Source organism: Sciurus carolinensis, chromosome 13, assembly GCF_902686445.1.
Source record: "Sciurus carolinensis chromosome 13, mSciCar1.2, whole genome shotgun sequence".
NCBI classification, from domain to species: Eukaryota; Metazoa; Chordata; class Mammalia; order Rodentia; family Sciuridae; genus Sciurus; species Sciurus carolinensis.
In genome coordinates this window covers 47,870,079-47,893,376 of record NC_062225.1, presented here as the reverse complement: position 1 = coordinate 47,893,376, position 23,298 = coordinate 47,870,079, and the positions used below count along the sequence as shown (strand labels likewise).

At 31.9% G+C, this 23,298-nt stretch overlaps 1 protein-coding gene across 8 annotated transcripts in view; it reads right to left on the bottom strand.

Annotated features, from left to right (window-relative positions):
* Ccdc88a (coiled-coil domain containing 88A) overlaps positions 1–23,298 on the bottom strand; it is a 117,929-nt gene that overhangs the window by 29,221 nt on the left and 65,410 nt on the right. For 6 of the 8 annotated variants that reach the window (XM_047522347.1, XM_047522349.1, XM_047522353.1 and 3 more), the window contains exons 13-19: positions 20,012–20,196; positions 16,771–16,908; positions 13,921–14,991; positions 12,349–12,476; positions 9,346–9,487; positions 5,336–5,500; positions 973–1,134 (exon numbers count right to left, since the gene is read on the bottom strand). In XM_047522347.1, coding sequence (XP_047378303.1) covers positions 973–1,134; positions 5,336–5,500; positions 9,346–9,487; positions 12,349–12,476; positions 13,921–14,991; positions 16,771–16,908; positions 20,012–20,196 — 1,991 coding nt within the window. The remainder of the gene's footprint in view (positions 1–972; positions 1,135–5,335; positions 5,501–9,345; positions 9,488–12,348; positions 12,477–13,920; positions 14,992–16,770; positions 16,909–20,011; positions 20,197–23,298) is intronic. The other 2 variants (XM_047522348.1, XM_047522351.1) reach the window with 1 other exon arrangement.

Below are 23,298 nucleotides of genomic sequence, written 5' to 3'. Positions count from 1 at the left end.
GGCACTGGGTTCAATCCTTAACACCACATAAAAACAAATAAAATGAAAGCATTCTGTCCATCTACAACTATAAAACAAAAAACGAAAACACAATGACAGCTGGATGCCTGTAATTTCAATAACTGACATGTCCGAGGTAGGAGGACAGCAAGTTTGATGCCAGCCTGGGCAACTTAGTGAGACCCTGTCAATAAATAAACAGACAGATAAGAAGGACAGGGTATAGTTCAATGGTAGAGCAGCCGTGGGTTCGATCTCCAGTATTGCCCACTACTTCAACCAAAAAAGAAGACACTGGCAGTGTTAAGTGAATGGATCCTTTGAACCAAAGACAAGACTAATGACAAAATTCCAGTGCTGTGTGCTTTCCACTAACTTAACTATTGATAAGAAAGTTGTAAAATGAATAAGGAACAGTATCCTACAACCACACTCTAAAGCAAGGACTTCTACCTGATTAATTAGAATCAATTTACTTAAATTATGGAAAGGTCATAAAATAAATATAAGAAAATTCATCTTTATTTAATTTTCAGTGGGCTGGGATGTCGCTCAGTGATAGAGTGCTTGCCTAGCATACCCAAAGCCCAAGGTTCAATCCCCAACAGAAAAACAAACTACAAACAAAAAAACCCAAAGGAGAGTCACTTACATAACTTTTGGAGTGAATTTATAAATATATAGAAGCTCTGACATTTTAAAAAATGCTTTTTGAGGGCTAGGGTTGTGGCTCAGTGATAGAGCGCCTGCCTCAATGTGAGGCACTAGGCTCAATCCCCAGTACCACATAAAAATAAGTAAATAAAAATAAAGTTTAAAAAATCCTTTTTGAAACACTGGTATAGAACTAGATAAAAATATTTTATATTCAATCATTAAATTCATTCACTAAGAAAATACATCTAGTTTCCTTAATTCTAAAAATGTAACTCAAGAGTTTGGTTACATATTCCAAAAATATTACATTACAACCTGAAGTTTGGCATTCTGTGTTTGAAGAGTGGTATTCTGTTCCTGTAATGACACCGTTTGCCGCTGAAGAGCAAGAATCTGAGCCTGCAAATTATTGTTCTGTGTTTCAAGTTGCTTCAGTTGAGTTTTCAAAGCTTGCTTCTCGGCTTGCAGTGTAGCATTCTTAAGGAAAAAAAAAAGAAAAAGCCATCACATATATTAAAAATAAAAGCAAGGGGCTGGGGTTGTGGTTGGGGCTGGAGTTATGGCTCAGAGGTAGAGCACTCGCCTAGCATGTGTGAGGCACTGGGTTCGATTCTAAGCAGCACATAAAAATGAATGAATAAAATAAAGGTCCATCAACCACTAAAAATATAAGAACATTTATAAAAATAAAATAAAATAAAATAAAAATAAAAGCAACATCAAAGTTATTTCTTTAACGGACACTGGAATTTTGTACAATAAACATTTAATCTAATAAAAAGAAGGCAATAATAATAAAAACTTAATATACTATTTTGCCTATGTTCTACCTGCTTTATAATGTCCTAAACATAAAATATTCCATTATAAATATATTTAACACAAGAAACTAGAATGAGGTTGTCAGTTTAACAGTTTTAATACTGCTCAAAAGTACTAAGTTAGGCTGTATCCAGCTAAGAGAGTGTGCCTTTTCTAATTTACTCAAGGTAAGTGGTGGTCCTGGGGATAGCAGCAAAACTAAGTATTTTTCAAACACAAATATTCAGAAAAACGCAGGTTTACAGGAACAATGTTAGCACCTACTTAAAAAATTGATTCCATAATAGACAGTATAAAAACACTTAGTAAAACTGTTTAAATATAGAATTCTGCACCATATTCAAACAAAACACCATTTTCAAACGGCCATATTTTAATTTAATAGTTAAACAGGTCAATTACTACACAAATCATAAATCATTATATTTAATGTGACAAACATTAAAATGCTTGTTACGGATAATACATGTTTAAGATTATTTACAAATTTCATAAAAAATAAAATTGCAATGAAAAAGTATAAACCCAGGTGTGGTAGCACACTCTTATAATCCCAGAGGTTTGGGAGGCTAAGGCAAGAGGACCGAAAGTTCCAAAGCGAGCCTTAGCAACTTAGTGAGGCCTGAAGAAGTTTAGCAAGCTCTGTCTCAAAATAAAATACAAAAAAGGGCTGGGAAGGTGGCTCAGTGGTTAAGTGCCCCTGGGTTCGATCCCAGTAGCAAAAAAATTAAAAAAGCATAAAGGAACAATCCATCAGATATTGGAAATAAAACTTTAATATATAAAAAGGTCATAATTGGTTTATCACTACAATATGCATAAAAAGTTGCAACCAAATCACAACAGATTACATATATGAGGAAACAAAGATAATATTTACTTTCATATCATATATACTTCATGTCACTATATAAAAGACAGATCATAGCTGGGTGCAGTGGCGCACACCTGTAATCCCAGCTGCTCGGGAGGCTGAGGCAGGAGAATGGAGAGTTCAAAGTCAGCCTCAGCAACGTTGCTAAGGCAACGAAGCAACTCAGTGAGACCCTGTTTCTAATAAAATATAAAAAAGGGCTAGGGATGTGGCTCAGTGGTTAAGTGCCCCTGGGTTCAATCTCCAGTACAATAAAAAAAAGACATCATTATTTGATCCATATATTACACCATAAAGTGAAAGTTGAGGAAGCAAAATGTTTTAAGATGCTTTTTGATACTGTACTGTTCTTTTGTTCATTTGTTCATATAAAGGATGATAGAGAGGCTGGGGATATGGTTCAGTTGGTAGAGTGCCTGCCTCACAAGCACAAGGCCCTGGGCCTCGCAAGCACAAGGCCCTGGGTTCAATCCCCAGCACCGCAAAAAAAAAAAAAAAAAAAAAAAGGGATGATAGAAATTTACACTGGAAAAATAGTATAAAACACTGATGTATTTACATACCATCTTGGCACATAAAGGTGAACAAAAAGGACTTCAGGAACTAAATTGTATTAGCTCTAATGATTCAGCTGAGTATCTCTAGAAATAAGATAAATCTCTAGACTATAATGAAAAGAAGAGATAACTGAGAGTAGAAAGGATATATCAGAACAAGAAAAATTTAGAATAAAAAAGTACAAAGTTAGCCAACATAATACTGACAAATGCACACAAATTACCTGATTATAATAGGGCTAACCATCTTTATAATCCCATAATATCAAACGGCAAAAATGAGACAACCAAGTAATTTTTTTCCCAGTGAAAATTTATTAAGGAAGTCAATAGAAAAAAGAACTTTACATGTGAGCCCAATTTTCTAAAATCTAGTTATGAATCCAAGTGACAGAAGTATATGTGTATACACGTGTGTGTGAGTGTATGTATATCCCTGAATAACTACATTTATAATGGCTAATAAATATATGAAAAGATGCACACTTGATTCATAATTTAAAATATGTAAATTAAAATATTCCTCCTATCACTTTAACAAAAACTAAAATGCTGGTTATACCCAAAGTTCTTTAAAGATAGGTACTCTATCAGTGGGAATAAAAATTGGCACTACAAAAACATCAATTAAACACACCTATACATACACACATGTATGTATAACCACTGGTTTAACAATTCCACTGTTAGTAATTCAGCATCCCACATTTATACATGGATATTCACTGCAGCAAAACCTAAAAAATAACCTCTATGTCCATAAATGTGGAATTTATTTAAAATAATTATGGTAGTATTCACATTATGGGATAATTTATGTAGTCATTAAACAAAATGAGATAATATTAAATTTGCTAAAATTGGAAAATCTCCAAGATAACATAATTGAAAAATGCAAATAAGAATTTGATATCATACGACCCTAACAGCATAAATTTATAAAAGAAATATACTTCCATACACAGATAAGTCACAAACATTTGTGAAGATAAAACCATTTACAGTGATTATTTTTGGATGACAAAATAGGAATCAAAGGTGTTAAATTTTTAATTTATAGCTTTAAGCTTTTAATTAAGTACATTTATATTAAATTTAAAAAATAACAACCACAATTATTTTACTTGCTAGCATGTTAAGTTCCTTAGGCTCAATCATCTTTGAAGGTAAAATACTTACTGAAGAAACAAAGACAAATTATCTGCTATAGTGAAGTTTTTTTCAATAGACAAACTACAAAAAATGAATGAAAAATATAACTTCATTAGTGAAGAACACTATAAAGAAACAACTAACATAATAATATGATAGTAAATGGTTTAGGTTGCAGAGATCTACTTCATCAGGGGAAAGGTCAGGGAAGAACTCTTGCAGGATATGTGATATAACATATGAATGCTAAGGGAAGCCAGCCATGTGTTCAAGAAGGGCAAACAAAGAGAAAGGCCTCAAGGAAGATACAAACAGAAAAAGGTCAATATGGTTAGAATTAATATAGTTATTATGTGTCAGGCATTGTTTAATACAATTATCCCCAGATATTAAAAGGGGAGCTGGGTGAAGCGGTGCATGCCTGTAATCCCAGTGACTCAGGAGGCTAAGGCAGCAGGATCACAAGTTCAAGGGAAGTCTCAGGAATTTAGTGAGACCCTGTCTCAAAACAAAATAAAAATAACTGAGTATGGAGCTCAGTGGTAAAGTGGTATTGAAGTTCTGATTCAATTCCAGTACAAGAGGGTGGATTAGGTAGAGTAGTATATAGTGCATGTAGTATAGTGTAGTATAGCAGAATATAGACAGGGCAAGACACAGTAAGGAATATTACTTTTATTCTAATAGAACTGGAAGCCATAAGGGTTTTAAATAGTGAAGTGACATGGTTTGGATTATGTTTAAAAAGATCACTCTGGATACTGCACTGAGAATTGGGTAAGAGTGGAAAAAAAGCGGGGCAGGCAGAAGAGCAGTTAGGAAGATATTCCAGTAGTTAAAATAATGAGAGATGATTATTAAATTATTAGATCTTCATTCTTTTTTCTATTAGAAATCAGTGAGGAAAGTATAAAATGAAAAAACTAAAAACCCAGTTAAAATTTCTAATTTATATAATATAAATAAATTCAATGATCCTTTCTTTCTTTTGGTAGTGGGGATTGAACCCAGGGCACTCTACCACTGAGCTACATTCCTGTCCTTTTTATTTTTTATTGTGAATTTTAAGTTGCTGACAGCCTTGCTAATTTCCAGAGACTGGCTTTGAACTTATGATCCTCCTGCTTCAGCCTCCTAAATTGCTGGGATTATAGGTTTGTGCCACTGCGCCCAGCCAATGATCCTTTATTTCTAAAACACTGTTCATTTTTTAAAAATCTAAAAATACAATCAAAATGTATCCCATTTGTTTACAATAAAAAAAAATACTTACATTTCTTTCTACTTCAATTAATCTGTCTTTAACTTTTAGAAGCTCTCTAGTTGTTTCTTGACTTTCTCGCTCCCATTTGTTATCTTCGCCAGTTGTTGGAGGAGAGCTCTGCACCATCCTTTCTTCATCTTGTCTTTGTTTGAGAGCTTCATAATTTTTTTTCACCTAGAATTTTATTTTTATGGGGAGAAAAAAACACCAAAGTTATAATTCTCACAATTAATTTGACAGCATTAGTCTGGAGAATGTGACATACATTTTATTTAGAAATGTGATAAACCATTATTAACATGATCACAATTTGTACTTTTTAAAATGCAAATTGCTCCTTCTAGAAATATTAGAAATTTGCTTCTATGCCTACTACTAAAATTTATTTTATAATTTCAAAGATTATAGTGTGATGAAAATGGCTCTTAAGAATAGATTAATGGGACAGATATGTTGCTAAATACTAACAACTCCTTTTAGAGCTATTACAACCAATTTAGAAATTTCACAGAGAACCCTATGTAAAGAATAAATAAAACTTTGACACATTAATAATTTTAAAAAGATATTTAAAGATTAGGAAGTTGTTTTTTTTTTCAAAAAGGGTGTTACCTAGAATGGATTATGTTAATCAGTTACTTCACTAAGATCTTGATTCACACATAATTACTTTAGTTCATCTTATAAAAAGTGAGTAATCTAGGGATAAATCTTATCCAGGATTTTGAATTGGCTCTCTTAAAGTAGGCTGTAAAAACACCAGAAAATACTGAATAAGTAACAGTCTTTGTTTGCTAATTGAAATATTAGCAATGTGTTCATCTTATACAGACAAAATTATCAGACTTAAGGTACCTCGCTATACTACTAGTGCCGCTCTATACTATTATACTTATCCTGATTTACTAATTTATCTTAGATGTTTATCATAAATTTTAAAATTAACCCCAAAGTTTGTTCTAAGACAAGGATATAAATAGTTGAAATACCTCAAGTTTTTTGTAAAACTTAAGCTCAACAATAAATTAATATTGCTACCAGTGAGTTAAAAAATAATGAAAAATGAAGACAAAAGATTACATGAGAGAACGTAAAGCTTGGGGTTCTGGTATTCTGACTTTCTAGGGTTTTTTTTTTTTCTTTCCACACCATTTTAACAAGGAGTGACATCATTTTAGTCTCCTATTGTACATTAATTTCCTACAGGGACTCTTTTCTAGGTTTAGAAAGATTATAGATAAACACAATTATTAAGGACAGCTGAAAATAAAATTCAATGTTTCTATTTTTAGTCCACTGTTAAAACAAAAATGTCTCCTTTAGCGGGGCATGGTGGCACAGGTTGCAATCCCAGCCACTGGAAGGTTGAGGCAGGAGAATAACAAATTTTTGAGCCCAGCCTCAGAAACTAAGCAAGGTCCTAAGCAGTTTAGCAAGACACAATCTCAAAATAAAAAAATTAAAAAGATCTGGGAATGTGGTTCAGTGGGTAAGTGCACCTGGAATTCAATCTTTAATACCTCCCACCACCCCTGCCAAAAAAGTTTCCTTTAGGCCAAATACAGTGGCAGACACTTGTAATTACAGTGACTAGGGAGGCAGAGGCAGGAGAATCCCAAGGGCAAGGCCAGCCTTAGGAACTTAGTGAGATGCTGTCTCAAAGAGAGAGAGAGAGAGATTGGGAATGTAGCTCAGTGGTTAAGTGCCCATGTATTTAAATCTCTAGTACAAAAATAATAAAATAAAATAAGATAAAAATGTTTCCTTTACCTTATGTACAGTTAATTAAAATGTTTGTGTTCAAACAAGAAATGAATAAACTGAGTAAAGATAAAATAATGTAGCAAAATAATTTGGTTAATTTAAAAATTAGTCAAAGCTTAATTAAAACAGTATTGTGAATTAGGTTTTATGAATTCAATTTAATGGTTCCCAAAGAAAATGTAATCTTTAGAAAAAAGTACAATTTATATTATATTATATAGTTTATATTATATAGTTACTAATATACAGATTTTAAGTGAAATTTGGTGATTTTTGAGAACAGCACAAATCCATGACAGAACATTTCCATCACTCTAGAAAGATCACCGATAACTAGGCAACCACTGTTTTGATTTCTTTCACCGAAATTTAGTTTTGCCTATTCTACAATTCCATGTAAATGAAATCACACAGTATATAATCTTTTGTGTGTGTTTTTCTTAGTATATTTCTAAGTTTTATCCATGTGCTGAATGCATCAGTAGTTTCTTTTCTACTGCTGTGTTGTCTTCTACTTTATGAATATATCAAAACTGCTTATTCAATTACCAGTTGATGGTCATTGGGTTATTTCCAGTTTTTAAAATAAAATATGACAGATCAAGTTATTATAAAAATTCAGTTATTTTTAAAAAATTTTTTAGTTGTAGTTGGACCTTTATTTTATTTATTTATTTATTTATTTATTTGAACCCAGGCAAGCACTCTACCACTAAGCCACAACCCCAGCCCTCAGTTATGTTTTTATTCTCCTTGAATAAACATAAGTAACTGTCATTTCATAGGCTAAGTATATGTCTTACTTTATGAGAAAATGCCATAAAAAACTTTCTAAATTAGTTACACCATCTTAAATTTCCAACAGTATGTTAGTTCCAGCTGTTTAAAATTCTCATTAACATGTGGTCAATATTTCCAGATAAATTTTAGAATCCGATTCTTTTTAACTTATTATTTTAAAAGTATTTTCATACATATATAGGGTAATAATGTCTGTCTTATTCTACCATCTGATTCTTAACTTATATATTAATCTTATTTGGATTTTCATTGGAATTATGTTGAATCAAGAGATTCATTTAGGGAGATCTGCAATTCTAACAATACCCAGTATTCCAACTCATGAATATGTTACTCCTTTCTGTTTACTAAGGTATTCTTTACATGCTTCTATTAAATTTCTTTTAAAATTTAAATTTATAGTATGAAATTCTTAAACATAATTCCTTAAATTCATCCCTAAGAAGTTGTGTTATTTTATGGTACTATAAGTGGTGCTTTTTAAAAAACATTTCATTTTCTAACTTTTCATTGCTAATATATAGAAATACAATAGACTGTTAGATATTGACCATTATTCTGTGACAGTGAGAAGTTTACTTTAGCTACAGAGATTTTTCTGTACATTTCTCAGGATTTCTGTGAATAAAATCATATCAAAAGTGAATAAAGACATTTTTTAAAAAAATATTTTTTAGCTGTCAATGGACCTTTATTTTATTTATTTATATGTGGTGCTGAGAATCAAACCTCACACATCCTAGGCAAGCACTGTACCACTGAGTTAAAATCCTAGCACCCAAAAAAGACATTTTTATTTCTTCCTTTCAAATCTGTGTATTTTTGCCTTTTTTATCTTAAGACACCCATTAAGACCAAAAGGTCAACATTTAAGAAGAATAAACCAGAACTATCCTCTAACCCTATGGAATGGACAGACCCCTTACATTTAAATTTATACACTTAGGGATAACAATGTGAGTTCACTGGATAATTACAAATGTCACAAGAAAACAGATATAGAGAAATACTCATTTATGAAATCGGCTTTTCTTATACCATACATACGATTTTCTTCTACTTCATATTCTCAGTTATATCTTTGCCTATCAAAATTTTACCTGTATTCTCAATAGGAAAAGAATGCCAGATTGAAGTACCAATATCACATTCAGAATTTCCTCAGTGAAATATGCCTGCCTCTTCTTCATCCCATCCATACAATTCTGAGGTTTCCAACTTCATGAGGGATATTACATACATGAAATTGGGTTGAATAAATTATAGGATATTCATATAATAAAGATCTATTTAAGAAAACTCTCAGAAGGAACTTACAATTTTACTTGATAAAGTTAGAATGAAAGAACAGACTAAATATTAATAAAATGATGTCTGCATTTTATTTTATATTTTTCTGTCCAAATATTTAGAAAAAAAATTAATTAAAATTCTTTCCAAGAAAAATCACTTACTGTTTTAAGTTCTTGACGCAACTGCTGATTATAATTTGTGGATTCCTCTAATCGAGCTTCTAAAGCGGCAATTTTTTCTTCTTTTATTTCAAGGGACTTCTTAAGAGTGGATTCTAATTTTGATTCCAAAAGTTTGTACCTACTATCCAAGTACAAAAGTAACATAGTCCATCACTGGAGAAAATTATTTTTAAAGATAATTTATGACCACAAATACTGCTGCCATAAATAAATGAGTCTTACCAAATTCTTTCAGTTTTAAGAGGCAAATTCAATTAAGTTCCTGTTACTGCCCCACTCCCCCTTTAAAACTTTCCCTGTCATTAACCAACAAATATCAGTGAGTGAACATAGTTCGAGATTACAACCTGGATTGTCAAAAGCAGTAATTAATGTTTAAAAAAGGAATCTGGAAAACCTAGTTCCCCAAAATATTCCTTTCAGTTTTATAAGACTAAAATTGATAGAGAAAGGAAGTAAATGGATTCATTATATCATTAAATATTTGCCTATGATATTAATATGTAAAATACAGTATTCATACAAGGACACATGAACAATTAAGATATAAAATTCACTGAAGACTGTCTTTAGAGTACAGAGTAGACACAGTGAAAAAGGTAATAACATATGTGTGATACAAGATGCCAAGAGACAAATATATGTGACTGTCAAATATTCTATTTGCCTTTCTGAATGATGAAATCATGAATAATTAAATTATTAAATGGATTTTAACAAAAAGGATGGCACATGAACACAATTTGAGAATGTATCATAAGCCAAAGATCATGATTAATCTATTTCTTATATTTAAGTTGCTGAAGACAAAGATAAAACCAAATAAAAAGCTAAAGGATATGTGTGTGTGTGTGTATATATATATGTATATATATATATATATATGTGAAATTTTATCACATTTTATAATTAATTTGCATGTATGTAGTTTCTGTTCAGATCTTAAGTTCACTTACTATAGAGAACAAATCTCATTCATTTTGGCACTGACTTGAGTCAACAAAAACTCTTAATGAAATGTTTTGAATCTGATTTTGGATATGCTGAATTTGTGATATTTGAGTTACTTCTGGGTGATCTTGACAATAATGTACACTAAAGCAGAGAAAAAGATCTCATGTGAGATGATGGATATCTGGGAATGATAAGTACACAGAATTAATAGTAAGAGGTCTGAAAATTAACTCTAAGAAACAACTATATTGAAAGAGAAGATAGGATGAAGAGCTGCTGAAAGTCAAGAATGATCATGTCTGTTTATAACTCTAGCTCTGCTGTGTTTTACCTATTTATATATTTGATTCACAATGAGCCTACATATTCCTCGATAGGACAAATGTCTTAATAATACCTAATCTTCAAAAAGGTCAGAAAAAAAAACATTAGGAAGACTAGACTTATAAAGGAATTACAGGCATCATCTGAAACTGATGTACATAAATTCCAAAATGGAGATGAAAGGTTAAAGAAATTTATGTCTTTGAGCTCTTCTTTTCTTTGTGACATAAAGGCTTACTTCATGAGAAAGAAGCAGGTTAGGTGGCTTAAGACATTTTTCTGTTTTCCTTAAATATAATCATAGTTATTAATCGCTTTCAATTTCATTTCCTGAAAATTTCAGTTCAACAAATACCCTTATCCACCTAGATTGACAGTTTTCTGATTAAATAAAAAAATTTTCCTCATGAAATACCTGTAGTATTTATTCAACATGATAAATTTCTATAGTGTTGCCATATGGTAACACAATATAATTGTCTGACTTGAACTGACAAAAAAAATATCAAAAACTACTTCTCTCTGTTATGGTAGAGCTAACTGTTTTAAAGTGTATTTTTTTTTAATATTCTAAAAATTACATTAGCAAATCCCATTTAATAAGCATAATTTTTTTCATAATTTGTATATATTTTTATGTATGTTAGTATAAAATATTAATACTAGAACAGTAATAATGGGTAGATCATAAAATATAAATTATATTACCATAAAAGTTCTAATTAAAATCTAATCTATATAAAACAATATTCTTGGGGCTGTGGGTGTAGCTCAATGTTAAGACAGCTTGCCAAGCATTTGAGGCCCTGAGTTGGATCCCTAGCATCTGAATAAAGAAAAAAGAAAAAAGAAAAAAGAAAATATTTTTAATGATATAAGTTTCTGTTCTGTCTGGAATCATACAGCCCACTGGATGCTGGATATTAGACTACTTGAAAATGAGATTAACCCTAGCTGATAGACTGTCATTTCCATGGAAGAATAGAAATTTTCTTTAAATCTATATTGATAATTTTTAACATTAAAGGGATATGAAGTAATTGCCTATACTGTTTGTAAAGCTTTCATTTTTCCATATCATTTTTATACTTTAATTACTTTTCAGTATATTTTCTTTTGTTTCATACTTTTCCTCCAATTCCTTTTAAGTTCACATTTTGGCAAACAAAATAAATTAAAGAACTGGGGCAGGGAAGATGGGGCTAAAAAAAAAAAAAAAACCTGAGGTACTTAAGCACATGATTAAAATGAAAAATAACTTACTTAACTGTGTGTACATTTCCTGACAGGGAGTTCTATTTGTTGTTTTGTTCTACTTTCACAGATGATTATATCCCCTGATCTTCTACCTGGGTGGTATCCTGTTTTTCTATCTTTTCATTGCATTTATATAATAACATTATAATTTTTTCTTTCTTATATTCTATTAGCTTGTCTCTGTGTTTTTTTTTGTTTTTTTTTTTTTTTTTTTTTTTTTGCAGTACTGGGGATCAAACCCAGGGCCTCATACTTGCAAGGCAAGCACTCTACTGAGTGAGCTATCTCCCCAGCCTGTTTTTTCTTATAGAACTTTCTGTAAGGGAACAAAGGGATCAGAAATGATGAAATACATAAATGTTTTCTGTACCTAGTACAGGAAGGAATTAATGTTTGGGCAAAATAATAATTCCAATTGTTTGCTAAACAGACTTAGTACTCACTCACCTGTCATCAGTACTTTGCTCATCATGCAAGAGTCGCTCTTTATTTAACCCTATCTTCTCAAGTTCATGAGTTAATTTTTCAAGATCATTATTCATTTGTTGAGTCTTCAATTTTTCACTCACCAAATCCTTATTTCAAAAGGAATGCACAACTCACTTAAGTGTCAAGAACATAAATATCTAGAAAGTCAGCCAAGATTCTAATTACTATGATCCAGAAATACACATAATTTGAACCAGGAAAGACAGAAATGTTGTCACTGAATCCTTTCATCATTAAAAAATACTTAAGCAACAAAATTATAACTCAGTTGAAACAATCTTTTCCCTTCTCTTCTTGTGCTAATGCTTCTTAAACTCTAATGTTAAAAACTAAAAAGGAGCAATTATGAGGATAAATAAATCACATATCCATTTAGTATTTAATGAACCAAAACTTTAGTGCCTACTTCTTCCTATGAATATATATTGGATACGATACTCCTCCACCACTACAAAACCTCTTCTAGTAGACGAGGTCTAAGATATTGACCTGAAGAACTAGATAACGATCTTAGCAGTTCAGGCACAAGGAACTTGTTGTTCAAGTAAGACTACAGAACAACAGAAAGAAAAAACTGAAAAGGTCCTTCTCAAAGTCTCCTTAGGGAAACAGACAGCACAATGTGACTTTTTGCCAGAATGCTAAGGCAGGTTTTAACTGAACTTAAAAGGTTATCACATATCATATTGCACAGGAAGGGAAAAAAAGAACCAAACATGTTATCTACTGATTTGCACCAACCATGTTTCACAGGACACAATGCCAATATACTTAAAAATTTTAGAATTCTTAATACACAAATCCAAGCAACAATCAGTTATTTAATGCTGACCTTTAAGTTGAACCTGATTTGCATTCTCCTGCTCTTCAAAATTCATGTGGCTCACAGGGGTTTTGTAGCCTGAAAAATCTGGGTTTGAATCTAGAAATTCAACTCTGCCATTTATTAGCTGTGTAATCCTAAGTTACTAAATGTTTTAAAAATTGTTTTCTAATATGAAAAGTGCAGATAATACCTATAAGGATTGGTTATAAAAGCTATATATATACATGTTAAGTAATACTTACATCCAAGTACTTAGATCAGTACTTGGCACAAGGTTCTCAATAAACAGTATCTATCATGTTTCCTATTATACTTAGCATTTAGTGAGAGCCTGAGCTTCTTGATCAAATATTTTAATATTAGTTTGAAAACAAAGTTTAAATTATAATGTATAAATCAGATACCCCAAAGCTATCTTATTACTGCAAATCTTTTTTTCCCTACCCATTTGGTAAGTTTTATTAAAAATTATAAATCTCAAGACTTAAAGTATTAAGCAGCAAAGAGGAATTACTGCAAATCTTTAAAAATACAATTAATATGTACTTCTAAATAAAAGTAGGAAACCTGGAAGCTGTTTCTAGTTTTAATTCCAAAATTCTACTAAACCATAAAAAAGATGATGCAAATTACTGATGGTATCCAATAATCTTGAGTTAAAAATATAAAAAATACAAGTCTTAAATTTAGGTAAGTGTATTTACCTCACGTAATGTAACCAAAGTTTTTATATCAATAGTTGCTCTTTTCACAAGCTCCTTGTTTTCTTTCTCTAATTCTTTTAGACGAATACAAGACTCTTTATATATACCAATTTCTTTGAATAAGGTTTTGTTTTCTTTTTCCAAATTTCCAATCCTCACATTGTTTTCTTCTAACGTGGTATCTTTTATTTCTGCTTGTTGACGGAGTCTCTTATTTTCCTTCTCCAATTGTTTTTTATCTTTTTCTAATTGAGATGTCTCTTGCTCTAATGATTTATTTTCTTTCTCCAGTTGTTCTAATCTTTTGCTAGATATTTTCAATTCCTCTAGGTTTTTTTGCAGTGTTTGATTTTCCATCTCTAACTCTTGTAGTTCACTTTCTAATTGTTGAATTTTTTTATTGCTATTTTCTAGAGCTTTCTGTAACCGCTGATTTTCTGTATCTAATCCCTGGTAACTAACTTCCAAGCGTTCTGTTTTCTTGAAAGATGCCTTCATGAGCTCCAAACTCTTCTTAAGTTGCTCTTTTTCACTTTCCAGTTCTTTGTTTTCTAATTGTAGCTGAGCCATTTTCATGCTAGCACACTTCAAAGATTCCACATTCCTTCGAAGTTCTAAGTTTTCCTCATCAAGTTGGGAATTCTCTTTTTCTAGGGATTCTAACTGGAAAGTAAGATTTTTAAAACTATCCAATGTTTTTTTTAATTTTCTGTTTTCTCTTTCTAGTTCTGAATTTTCATGTTCTAAGGCTTCAATTTTTTCACAAGTAATTTTTAAATTAGTTATTTTTTTCTGTAACAATTCATTTTCTTTTTCAAGATGATGCAACTCATTTTCAAGTTCTTCAGCTCGTTCTCCTTTTTCTTTATAATGTTCCAATTCTTTCCTAATTTGCCTTTTTTCAAATTCAATCTTGCTTAACTTGCTACTTGTTTCTTTGATAGATTCGTGGAGAATTTTATTTTCTTTTTCTACATCTTTCACCCTTGCTTCAGCACTTATCTGGGAGCGCTGCCTCAAGGAAGACACTGTTTGATTCAGATGTTCATTTTCCTGTTCCAATATTTTAACCTAATTTTTAAAAATACAAAAGAAAAATTTAAACTATAATGAGCAAAAATGCAAACATTCTCAATTACATAATTTTTACCTTCTAAAAATGAACAGGGGAAAAAACAAAGGAGTACAGAATTTATGTCTTACTTTAAATTCTGACAATATTTACAGAAAGACTGCTTTGTATATACACTGTCAGGTTATTAAAGTTCATGTCTTTAGGGACAATCTAAATGAATGGTTAAGATACAGGCATTTATCATTATGCAGTAAGAGTTATGCATTAATCAAAATAATCTTCGGATTGTTTCAGATTGTTTATGCTTCAAATTCAGATATAAAATAGATGAAATAATGTGAACACGCCTCCTTGAAGACAGGAAGTTTTACTTTCATGTAATCATTTTTGCAATGCCTATACCTAATGGGTCCTCAGTAAATACATACACATTATGTTTGCTTATATATGTGTGTATATGTGTACATTCATTCCTAAAAAAATTAAAAATTCCAATTAGTAAACACCTAAATAACAAAATTACCTGGAACCTTTGATAACTAATTCATCCAATTTATAGTATAGCCTAACATAATGGGTCTCAAAACTTAGTGTGTTAAATGCTACTATGAAACTTGTAAAAGTACAGATTCATACTTAGCTGTACAATTTTTTTCTGTGCCCTAAAGAAATGCGAATTTTTATTGGTGGTCTCAGGACTACTACCTGGATGATATAAAAGAAGCAAGTAAAAACTAAAAATTTCAAAATGCTAAGATAGATCTCAGTTTCCTAAGATATATATTCCAGTTCTCAGTTTCCTAAGATCTAAAAAATAAGAATGACCAATAAACACTTAAAAGCAAATTTGACAGTATTCAAGATGTTTGCGGCTGCCATGCTTCTTCCTCTTTAAATAAGGTCACAGTACAGCTGCATTTCTCCATATCCACTCAGATTTCAAAATCTGCAGTTCTATTCCACAGACATTTGAAGGCACAGGTACTGCAAAATTTTATGCTAGATTATTATTAAGCACACAGGCAATTTAAAAAATTCTAAGTTTTCTTTTCACCTTTCTTAAAATACAAGATATAGAAAATGAAGAATTACACAGTAGTCCTTCCTTATCCGTGGGGAATACGTTCCAAGACCCCCAATACCCACAGTATTGAGCCCTGAGTGTACTCTTCTTCCCTATATCCACGTACCTAAGATAAAGTTTTGTTAACCATTTAACCAATAAGGGATTAATAATAATTTATTGTAGTCCTAAGCAATCTCAGTGTATTTTTTTCTTTCCTTATTAATTCAAAAACTTTCACCTTTATATTTAATGGAACCACTTAACAACTTCTCTGACATATCTGAATTTGTAGCATCTCTTGCAATCTGGAGTCACTATTAAGTAAAATAAGGGTTACCTGAATTTTTTAAGCACTGTGATACTACAACTGGAAAGTTGATCTGATAATGGAGGTGCTACTACATAATAACAAGAATATGCTGGACAAAGGGATGATTCATATCCCAGGCAGGATGGAAAGGAATGGCATAAGAGTTTATCGTACTACTTTTAATGGCACACAATTTAAAATTTATGGACTGTGGTTGACTATGGGTAACTGAAATTGCAGAAATAAAACTGTGGAAAAGAGGGGGCCTACTACAGTTAATTTTTAAATCTAAAAAATTCTAAAATACTTCTCTTTAATGTTATATAAACATTTGCATATACTTTAAAACTTTTGTTAATATATTTTTAAACACATTGCTTAAGTAAGAAATTTATGAACCTGTCTCTCTGAATTTTCTCTAAGTGTTTCAATCGTTTTTTCAAGCTGAGCTTTCTCCTTCATTAGATCCTTGCTTAAATTCTGACAATTCTGAAGAGTTTGCTTTTCTTGAATAATCTCATTTTCAAGAATTTCAACCTAGAGAAAATTAAATCACAAAATAACATATTAAATATTTTCCAAATTAGGAAACATATCAGAACAAAATATAATGATTGATTTCAATATCTAAATGGTGAAATTTAAGAATTTAGTATATAAAATTAGCTGCATCCCATGTTAATTTTAATAGCTTATAAAATATGCAGACATGATTATCTTCCTTATCCTCTGCATGTTTTAGTGCAAATTTCTATTTCTACACACAAAGACAAATCGAACTGAATAAATCATAATGACACACTACATAAGGATTATACAAATCTTACTGAAAGATTCTCTTAGCTTAAGTGGATTAGTAATATAAAATTTTAATTATAGTCATGGAATTTCAGTGAGCAAAGAGGAAGAGAATATAAAAAGCATGAAGGAGCTGGGTGCAGTGGTGTATGCCTGCAATCTCAGCTATTCCAAAGGCTGAGGCAGATAGATTGCAAGTTTGAGGCTAGCCTCAACAGTTGAACAAGACCCTGTCTCAAAATTTAAAAATAATGTAAAAAAAAAAAGGGTTGGGGATGTAGATGAGTGGTAAAGCACCCGGTTTCACCCCCAGTGCAGAGAAAATAAATAAACAAAAATAAAAGAAAATAAAAAGTATGAAGGAAGAGATGAAAAATGGTATAAATTTAATGAGAAAACAAGAAGTAAAAAGGGGGGGAAAGGAAAAAAAGGGTTGAACAAAACTACAGCAAACACTTTTATTTTAGGTTTATTTATTTTACGCACTGGGGATTGAACCCAGGGTCCCTCTACTCCTGAGTACATCCTAGGTCTTTTTTATATTTTTATTTTGCTAAGTTGCTGAGGCTGGCCTTGAACTTTTTCAATTGTTCTGCCTCAGCCTCCTGAATGGCTAGGATTACAGATGTGTGCCACCATGCCCAGCTGATTTAAATTTATTTTGATTGATATATTTTAAAGATAAAATAATATTGTTGGTTAATAAGTATGGGACAGCAATTTCAATCTAAAATATTCCAAACTATGATAATATTATTATATAAAATATTCAAATCAGACACTTTTTAAAAATGAGCAAAAGAAAATGCACAGCAACCTGTATCTACACAGTTCCCCAAAGTCTCATGTATTACAGGCTTGGCTGCCAACCTATAGAGCAACTGGAAGGTGGTGGAACCTTTACAAGGTAGGCCTAGTAGAAAGAAGTTAGGTCATTTGGGGTGTACCCTTGAAGGGGATAATTGAGAACCCAGTTCCTCCCTCTCTTTTTGCTTCCTAGTTGCTATAAGGTGAGCAACTCTGCTCCACCATGTGCTCCCTACCACCTTGTTCTATCTTGCCACAGTCCTAAAAGGAATAGAGGCAACCTACCAGGAACTGGAACTTCTGAAACCAGAGCCCAAATAAACTTTTCGTTCTTATAAATTGTTTACCTCAGGCATTTTGTCACAGCAACAGAAAGTTTACTAACATAGACTTTGTGAAATATGCCACTTTAGGTTTAAATGTTAAATTCTTATTTCAATAATGAACTCTAGGGCTGGGGTTATAGCTCAGTGGTATAGCACTTGCCTAGCATGTGTGAGGCACTGGGTTTGATCCTCAGCACCACATAAAAATAAATAAATAAAGGTACTGTGTCCATCTACAACTAAAAAAAACCAATAATGAACTCTAGAACAAGCTGAATGTTTCTGCTTATTAACAGTGGTATATAACTACACAGAGAATATAATTTTCAAGGAGTATCTCAAAAACCATCAAATCACACACACAAAAATTTTATGTGCTTGGAATTAAACCCAGGCCCTTGCACATTCTAGGCAAGTATTCTACCACCAAGCTACATTTCCATTCCTTTTTACTTTTATTTTGAGATAGGGTCTTGCTATGTTGCCCAAGCTGGCCTCAACTTGCAATCCTCTAGTCTTAAACTTCTGAGGAGCTAGGATTACAGGCATGTGCCCCTATACCTAGCTTCAAGTCAGATTTTACTGAATAATTCAATTCAACATTAATTTACATGTTCAGGAAGTACAGTTATTACTAATTAATTAATCTGGTTCTCCCAATATAAATGGAAATACACGAATAATAGTTAATTAAACTCATCTGTTGGTTTACATAAATGGGATTCAAACAAAACATTTAAATTTACAAAAAATTTCTATCATATAATCAACTGACCAAAACTTGCTAGAATCATTAAGAATTTACTAGATTCCAAAGCTAAGTTCAAAATGTAACTATACCTTACAGGCTTCAATTACAGTGATAACCAACATACAACTGCTCCAATTTCTAAATGACATTTTCTACTTTAATATTATATCAGTTGCCAGATGCTATCAAGATTATTTGGTCAATAGATTAAATACAATCAATACAAAAATAAATTTATTTATTCATTCATTCATTCATTCATTCATTCATTCGTTTATTGCCAGGGACTGAACTCAGGGGTACTCAACCACTGACCACATACCCAGCATTATTTTGAGTTTTTATTTAGAGACAGGGTCTCACTGAATTGCTTAGCACCTCACTTTTGCTGAAGCTGTCTCTGAATTCACAATCCTCTTGTCTCAGCCTTGAGAGGCACTGGGATTACAGGCGTACACCGCCAAAAATATTTTAAAACAGTAAAAATTTTGCAAGCAAATCATGGAATATATTTGTATAATCTAAGGCAGTGGTTCTCAAAACATGGTTTCAGGACATCATAATGAATATCACATAAAACCTTTTTAGGAAAGGATTTTATTTATGCAAACTTATGTGTGTTGGGGCACAAAAATATATACAAAAATTAATTAATGGGTCTAAATGCTACAAAATTAAATATTTCTGTTCAGCTAAAGCCTAATTAAAATTCAGGTTTCATGATGATAAATTATGGTCTCTAAATACCATTTCCCATTTGAAAAAAAAAAAAAAAAGGCTTTTTAGAGAAACAGCTATTTCCATGTCTGGGACAAAAAATGTAGAAGATGAACTTAGAACATTTTGTCATGGAATACAGTAAGAAACCCTTTTTTAGGAGTGCTAAGTTGTGTCAAAGATGCTGTCTATTGATACTTACATCTAATATCTATAGTAACATTATAATAAACTTATTTACCTTTTTACTTAGTCTTTGATTTTCTTTTTCAATTTTCAGAAATTTGGAGGTGTTACCTTCCACAGAATCCATAGTACTCCGGAGCTCTTCCACAGTTTTTGTCAAACTCTGGTTTTCCATTTCTAACTTTAATAATCTACTTGATGTCAACTCATTCACCTCATGGCCCAAGGATTTCTGTGGTGCTATAAAATTGAAAAATATGCCATTAGTAAAACTATGTTTACACTTTATATAAAAAATGTTGAATGTTAATGCATTGGATACTTTTTTTTGTTTTTTAGTTATAAATGGACACAATATCTTTTTCTGTATTCATTTTTATGTTGTGTTGATTGAACCCAGTGCCTCACAAGTGTGAGGCCAACACTCTACTACTGAGCTATACAGCCCCAAACCCAGGACACTTGGTTTTTAACTTTATAAAAAAAATCAATAAAAATTAAGTTATATAATAAGCTATATATAATGAAACAAATCCAGACAAAGGCAGTTAAACATGCAACATTTAATGTACAGAATATAGCCCTAAAAGAGTAAAAAGAGTCAGGCACAGTGGTGTATGCCTATAATCCCAATAATGCTAGGGCAGAAGACTTGTTCAAAGCCAGCCTCAGCAATTTAGCGAGGCCCTAAGCAACTCAGCAAGACCCTTTCTCTAAATAAAATATATTTTTTAAAAAATGGCTGGGGATGAATGTTAAACAACATTGTTTAAACGCCAGGGTAGTCAAACATCCTTGGTACTAAAAAAGAGTAGAAAGCACCAGTTCTAGTTCCATGAGAAATTAACCACTTGACAATGGCCAATTAACTTCACTCTCAAAGAATTTTAGGTTACTTTTGTAAATACAGGTACTGCCTGGCAATCTTGCAAGGTCACTGTGTGACCCAAATAAGAAATATAAAGCATATTTACACAACACCTTCAAAAATTAAAAGAGGAATCCTAATATGATATGGAGAAAGTCAAGACAGTATACATGGGTCATTTTCTTCCAAATTAAAAATTTAAGGCTGGGCACAGTGGCACCTGCCTCTAATCCCAGCAGCTCAGGAATCTGAAGCAGGAGGATTACAAATTCAAAGTCAGCCTCAGCAATTTAGTGAGTCCCTAAGTAACTTAGGGAAATCCTGTCTCTAAATAAAACATAAAAAAGGGCTGGGGATGTGGTTCAATGGTTAAGTGCCCCTGGATTCAGTCCCCAGAACCAAAAAAAAAAAAAAAAGAATTCATGTTAAACTTAAGAGCAGAGAATAAATCTGTTTTGCCAAGAGAAAGCATCTTTTAGCAGATTTTAGCTTTACATATTTTGAAATAAGAAAACTTGGTGTTTACTTCTATAAATGCTCTTCAGTAAGCCAAAATAATTATTTTTAAAATAACCCTATAGTAGGCTGGGCATGGTGGCACACACCTATAATCAGAGCAACTCTGGAGGTAAGACAAGAGGATTGCAAGTTCAAGATCAGTCTGGGCAATTTAGAGAAACCCTGTCTCAAAATAAAAAATAATAGAAAGGGCTGGGGATATAGTTCAGTGGCAGAGCATTCCTGGGTTAAATCCTCTGTACTTGGGATGGGAGGGGGTTCTATAATACTCTAATTTGCTAATGCAAAAATATTAGGATAGGCTGAGGCAGGAGGATCACTTCAGCCCAGAAGTTCAAGGTCAATCTGAAAAACATAGTAAGACCACATCTCAAAAATATAAAAGGAATTACAAGTGAAATATGATACGTAGAACTTTTTTAAAATCCTAGACTTCCAAGAAGTGAAATGTTTGAAGTTACTGTAGAGTATTTCCAGGTCTATTTTGTGTTATTAAAACTTTCTTGGTAAAAAGCAAAGAAACATACTCACACAGCATATACCTCTTAAATATACATTTTCTTACATTGTCTTAAGTATTACATACAGTAAATAACCCTATAGTTCAAAAAAAGAAAACCTCAATTTTTATGTCTGGCTTTTGTTGTATTCATCGCGTTGTTGATCTTTTATTAAAAGTTTGCTGGAGGGCTGGGGTTGTGGTTCAGGGTAGCACATTTGCCTAGCATGTGTGAGGCACTGGGTTCGATACTCAGCATGACATAATAAGTAAATAAAATAAAGATATTGTGTCCATCTACAACTAAAAATACTTTTTAAAAAAGTGTGCTGGATAATACCACAATTCCATTAGTTTCCCAAGTCTCTTTTGTTTTAGTTTGATTGGGAATCCATTTACTCAATCAAAAGAACAGCAGAGTAAAGGAAGAGGAACAGGAGGAGGGAAGAGGAAATGGAAAGGGAAAATACTGGGGAATGAAGTGGAACAAACTATATTACATGCTTGTAATGATTAGGTCAAAACAACCCCAATAATATGTATAACTATAATGCACTAATAAAAAATCAGGAAAAAAGAAGAAAAAGATGATTTAACTGAAAACTTACAGGATATATTGTTCTAACTGGCAACTAATGAAGCAATAAAATTGAATTTTGAAAATACACCACTTTTTTCATTTAGGTAAGAGAAAAGAAAAACGTGGTATATATACCCTAGACTTGATGAAATTATTCTCAAACCTACTTTTTTCCCATTTCCATTTCTATTATCAGCCTTTTGTAAATCTGGTTCCATCTTATAAATGATATTAAAACAGCATAGAGAGGCTGGGGTTGTAGCACAGTGGTAGAGCACTTGCCTAGCTTGTGTGAGGCACTGGGTTTGATCCTCAACACCACATAAAAATAAATATAAAAATAAAAGAAAGGTATTGTGTCCATCTACAATTTTAAAAAATCTAAAAAATTTTTTAAAAACAGCATAAAAACAATTTAGATATACATCATTCTTGAGTATAGCATTATAGTCAGTACAACCTGGATTTGATTTTTTTTTTTTTTTTTAACACTGGGGACAAAACCCAGGGATGTTTTATCACTGAGCTATATCCCCTAAACTTTTTATTATTATTATTTTTTGAGACAGGGTCTCACTAAGTTGCTGAGGCTAGCCTTGAACTTGTGATCCTTCCATCTCAGTCTCCTGAGTCACTGAGATTACAGGCATGTTCCACTACACTTAGCTCTGGATTAGTTTTTTTTTTTTTAATATATTTTTAGTTGTCAATAGATCTTTCTTATTTTATTCACTTATATGGTGTTCAGTATCAAACCCAGGGCCTCATACATACCAGGCAAGCAATCTGTCACTGAGGCATAGCTCCAGCCACTCTGGATTAGATATTTTAACAAGAAAAAAAACAAGCTCATTTGTCACATTAAAAACTTGAAAA